General features: G+C 37.4%; 1 protein-coding gene across 1 annotated transcript; it reads left to right on the top strand.

Annotated features, from left to right (window-relative positions):
- Positions 1 to 3,427: 3,427 nt before the first annotated feature.
- LOC119530833 (eukaryotic translation initiation factor 1A, X-chromosomal-like) lies at positions 3,428 to 3,862 on the top strand. The gene is made up of 2 exons (XM_037831573.1): positions 3,428 to 3,631; positions 3,683 to 3,862. Exons 1-2 carry the CDS (start codon positions 3,428 to 3,430, stop codon positions 3,860 to 3,862), a joined length of 384 nt encoding a protein of 127 aa, XP_037687501.1.
- Positions 3,863 to 5,692: the final 1,830 nt, after the last annotated feature.

Genomic DNA, 5,692 nt, shown 5'->3' with positions numbered 1-5,692 from the left:
ACTGAAAGCCTTCCCTCTAAGATCAGGAACAAGACAAGGATGCCCGCTGTCACCACTGTTATTCAACATTGTGCTGGAAGTGCTAGCCAGGGCAATCCGGCAAGACAAAGAAATAAAAGGCATCCAAATTGGAAAAGAAGAAGTAAAACTGTCATTGTTTGCAGATGATATGATCTTATATCTAGAAAACCCTGAGAAATCAACGATACACCTACTAGAGCTAATAAACAAATTTAGCAAAGTAGCGGGATACAAGATTAATGCACATAAGTCAGTAATGTTTCTATATGCTAGAAATGAACAAACTGAAGAGACACTCAAGAAAAAGATACCATTTTCAATAACAACTAAAAAAATCAAGTACCTAGGAATAAACTTAACCAAAGATGTAAAAGACCTATACAAAGAAAACTACATAACTCTACTAAAAGAAATAGAAGGGGACCTTAAAAGATGGAAAAATATTCCATGTTCATGGATAGGAAGGCTAAATGTCATTAAGATGTCAATTCTACCCAAACTCATCTACAGATTCAATGCAATCCCAATCAAAATTCCAACAACCTACTTTGCAGACTTGGAAAAGCTAGTTATCAAATTTATTTGGAAAGGGAAGATGCCTCGAATTGCTAAAGACACTCTAAAAAAGAAAAACGAAGTGGGAGGACTTACACTCCCTGACTTTGAAGCTTATTATAAAGCCACAGTTGCCAAAACAGCATGGTACTGGCACAAAGATAGACATATAGATCAATGGAATCGAATTGAGAATTCAGAGATAGACCCTCAGATCTATGGCCGACTGATCTTTGATAAGTCCCCCAAAGTCACCGAACTGAGCCATAATGGTCTTTTCAACAAATGGGGCTGGGAGAGTTGGATATCCATATCCAAAAGAATGAAAGAGGACCCCTACCTCACCCCCTACACAAAAATTAACTCAAAATGGACCAAAGATCTCAATATAAAAGAAAGTACCATAAAACTCCTAGAAGATAATGTAGGAAAACATCTTCAAGACCTTGTATTAGGAGGCCACTTCCTAGACTTTACACCCAAAGCACAAGCAACAAAAGAGAAAATAGATAAATGGGAACTCCTCAAGCTTAGAAGTTTCTGCACCTCAAAGGAATTTCTCAAAAAGGTAAAGAGGCAGCCAACTCAATGGGAAAAAATTTTTGGAAACCATGTATCTGACAAAAGACTGATATCTTGCATATACAAAGAAATCCTACAACTCAATGACAAGAGTACAGACAGCCCAATTATAAAATGGGCAAAAGATATGAAAAGACAGTTCTCTGAAGAGGAAATACAAATGGCCAAGAAACACATGAAAAAATGTTCAGCTTCACTAGCTATTAGAGAGATGCAAATTAAGACCACAATGAGATACCATCTAACACCGGTTAGAATGGCTGCCATTAAACAAACAGGAAACTACAAATGCTGGAGGGGATGTGGAGAAATTGGAACTCTTATTCATTGTTGGTGGGACTGTACAATGGTTCAGCCACTCTGGAAGTCAGTCTGGCAGTTCCTTAGAAAACTAGATATAGAGCTACCATTCGATCCAGCGATTGCACTCCTCGGTATATACCCGGAAGATCGGAAAGCAGTGACACGAACAGATATCTGCACGCCAATGTTCATAGCAGCATTATTCACAATTGCCAAGAGATGGAAACAACCCAAATGTCCTTCAACAGATGAGTGGATAAATAAAATGTGGTATATACACACGATGGAATACTACGCGGCAGTAAGAAGGAACGATCTGGTGAAACATATGACAACATGGATGAACCTTGAAGACATAATGCTGAGCGAAATAAGCCAGGCACAAAAAGAGAAATATTATATGCTACCACTAATGTGAACTTTGAAAAATGTAAAACAAATGGTTTATAATGTAGAATGTAGGGGAACTAGCAGTAGAGAGCAATTAAGAAAGGGGGAACAATAATCCAAGAAGAACAGATAAGCTATTTAACGTTCTGGGGATGCCCAGAAATGACTATGGTCTGTTAATTTCTGATGGATGTAGTAGGAACAAGTTCACTGAAATGTTGCTATATTATGTAACTTTCTTGGGGTAAAGTAGGAACATCTTGGAAGTTAAGCAGTTATCTTAGGTTAGTTGTCTTTTTCTTACTCCCTTGCTATGGTCTCTTTGAAATGCTCTTTTATTGTATGTTTGTTTTCCTTTTAACTTTTTTTTTCATACAGGTGATTTGAAAAAAGAAGGGAAAGTTAAAAAAAAAAAAAAAAAGAAAGAAAAAAGACAAACAAGGGAAAAAAAAAAAAAAAAAGATGTAGTGCCCCCTTGAGGAGCCTGTGGAGAATGCAGGGGTATTCGCCTACCCCACCTCCATGGTTGCTAACATGACCACAGACATAGGGGACTGGTGGTTTGATGGGTTGAGCCCTCTACCATAAGTTTTACCCTTGGGAAGACGGTTGCTGCAAAGGAGAGTCTAGGCCTCCCTGTATTTGTGCCTAAGAGTCTCCTCCTGAATGCCTCTTTGTTGCTCAGATGTGGCCCTCTCTCTCTGGCTAAGCCAACTTGAAAGGTGAAATCACTGCCCTCCCCCCTACGTGGGATCAGACACCCAGGGAAGTGAATCTCCCTGGCAACGTGGAATATGACTCCCAGGGAGGAATGTAGACCTGGCACCGTGGGACGGAGAACATCTTCTTGACCAAAAGGGGGATGTGAAAGGAAATGAAATAAGCTTCAGTGGCAGAGAGATTCCAAAAGGAGCTGAGAGGTCACTCTGGTGGGCACTCTTATGCACACTTTAGACAACCCTTTTTAGGTTCTAAAGAATTGGGGTAGCTGGTGGTGGATACCTGAAACTATCAAACTACAACCCAGAACCCATGAATCTCGAAGACAGTTGTATAAAAATGTAGCTTATGAAGGGTGACAATGGGATTGGGAAAGCCATAAGGACCACACTCCACTTTGTCTAGTTTATGGATGGATGAGTAGAAAAATAGGGGAAGCAAACAAACAGACAAAGGTACCCAGTGTTCTTTTTTACTTCAATTGCTCTTTTTCACTCTAATTATTATTCTTGTTATTTTTGTGTGTGTGCTAATGAAGGTGTCAGGGATTGATTTAGGTGATGAATGTACAACTATGTAATGGTACTGTAAACAATCGAAAGTACAATTTGTTTTGTATGACTGCGTGGTATGTGAATATATCTCAATAAAATGATGATTAAAAAAAAAAAAAAAAAAGATAAATGGCATTTTGGGGGACACAGTACATTGAAACCAACACAGTACCTTTTGTTGATGGACACTTTATGGCCTTAAGACTGCAACCATGGGCTCATTTGTCACCCTTTGCCCCTCTCAGGGGAGATGCTGCCACTGCCACACCCAGAAAGGACTCAGAGAGGCTGCCATCACTGCCATGCCTAAGAATAAAGGTATAGGAGGTAAAAATAGACATAGAGGTATGAATGAAAATGAATCTGAGAAGAGAGAGCTGGTGTTCAAAGAGGATGAACAAGAGTATGCTCAGGTAATCAAAATATCAGGAAATGGACAATTAGAAGCAATGTGTTTTGAAGGTATAAAGAGGTTATGTCACATCAGAGTGAAATTGAGAGAAAAGGTCTGGATGAGTATCTCATAAATTATGTTGGTTGGTCTATGAGACTATGAGGATAACAAAGCTGATGTAATTTTAAACTACAATGCAGATGAAGCTAGAAGTCTGAAGGCATATGGTGAGCTTCCAGAGCATGCTAAAATCAATGAAACAGATACTTTTGATCCTGGTGATCATGATGAAATCCAGTTTGAAGACATTGGAGATGATGATGATGACATTGATGGTATCTAAATTGAGCACATTTCACATTCCAGTTTTTCTGAGGATTGTTCTACATCTTGGATTTTGACCCCTAAATAAGATTAAAATTTCATTAGCATGAGTACAATTTGTTAAAGCAGACTGGTTTGTTTTTAAGGTATTTGTGTTTTTAAAAACTGATGCTGAATTATGTTAAGTAAAATGATAAACCCATTTTATTCTTTTGATATTATTGAGCTTATGGGTAAAAGACCTACAACATCTGTTTAAAAAAAAGAAGAAAAAATACATTACTGCCTTTCCTACATTTGCCCTACACTCATTGTAGATTATGATTAAGTCCTCATTTTGGCTAGTCTGTTGAATGTACAGAATCCTGTATATTCCAGTTTCCTAGAAGTTCTCTTGAGAATGTGATATAATTTAAAGTGGGCAGAAATCTCCATTTGAAGTCAAAATGAGGAGATCAGTTTTTCATATTTAAGTATCATGAGGCTATTTTTATACTAATTTTTATATCACATACATTCTCTTCATGATCTTGTGTTGCCACCATAAACATCAACAAAAAAGCATTTCAAAAATGCAGTTTTTAGAGCCTGGGTTTTAAAAGCAATTCTGAATTTATAAGGTTAGTAGTTGCAGAAATTAAACACTAGGTGGCACCCAGTTATCTTAACATTAGAAATATTGATATATAATGGTTGACAATTTGTTTAGTTAATGTGCATAGGAAATATCTCAAGCAAAAAAGATTGTTTTGATGATATGCATGTATGTAGAATATTTTTACAGAACAAAAACTTATGTTAAAACTGTCATTTTATTTTCAAGGTGATATACATTGTAAGCTACAACATTGGATACTTTATAAACACTTAAATTATGTGTAAATGAAAATTTAATTTGATAACTAGTATAAATTAAGCCTTTTGAAAACTTTCTAATCTGGGTAAAGAGAAGGGAATCACAACTTAATGCAAAGACAGTCTCCAATTTCTGAATCAAACAGCTACAGTTAAGAAATATAATAAAGAAAATGTGCTACAAAAAAGACTGTAAATGTGTAACCAAATAACCCCCCTTTTATGAAGGCCAATCCATCTCTGGTGTTTTGCATTCCAACAGCATTAGTGAACTAGAACAGATTTTGGTACCAGAGAAGTGGGGTGATGGTGCTGCTGTGTTTGCTAATACCAAATATCTTGGAACAGCTTTTTAAATGAATAAGGGGAAGGTTCCAGAAGAATTGTGAGGAGCTTGATAGAAAAGGCCTAAACTGCTTTGAAGAGACGGTTTGTGGAAATATGGACACTAAAGAGACTTCTGATGGGGACATGAGCAGAAATAATGAATGTGTTCTTGCAAACTGGAAGAAAAGTGACACCTGTTTTAAAGTGACAGAAAATATGGCAAAATTGAATCATGGTGTCAGATGGAAGACAGAATTTGAAAGTGATGGGCTGTAATTCTTGGCTGATGAGATTTTGAAACTAAAAGTTGTGGATATAGCATGGCTTCTCCTTCTAGCTTATAATAAAATGTGAGAGGACAGAGATAAGCTGAGAACTGAACTCTTGGTATCAAAGAAACCAGAAATTGATGACCTGAAAAACTCTGGGCTTCCAGGGGGTGGAATCCCAGAAGCTACAGCCACATGTGAGGATTTAAGCAACATGGAACCCAGCCACCATTTCAGTACAAGCCAAGATTGGAGAAGAAGTTATCCAGAAAGTATTTGTGGAAAGTTCTGTCTGTGATGGCTTTGACCCCTGTGCACTTCATGCAAACCAACAGAATTTGTGAAAGAAAGGAGCCAACTTTGTCTCTCTGTTCCTGTAAGAAGTTCTTTATTTGCTT

This window comes from Choloepus didactylus, chromosome 4 (assembly GCF_015220235.1).
Source record: "Choloepus didactylus isolate mChoDid1 chromosome 4, mChoDid1.pri, whole genome shotgun sequence".
Classification (NCBI taxonomy): domain Eukaryota; kingdom Metazoa; phylum Chordata; class Mammalia; order Pilosa; family Megalonychidae; genus Choloepus; species Choloepus didactylus.
Note: the sequence above shows the minus strand (reverse complement) of the source record. Positions and strands in the feature narration are given on the sequence as shown.

Bases quoted from the DNA above. Each gene is read 5' to 3' on its own strand.
- LOC119530833 (XM_037831573.1), top strand. From the start codon at position 3,428: ATGCCTAAGAATAAAGGTATAGGAGGTAAAAATAGACATAGAGGTATG. The intron at 3,632-3,682 runs GTCTGGATGAGT...TGAGACTATGAG, and splicing joins GAGTGAAATTGAGAGAAAAG to GATAACAAAGCTGATGTAAT.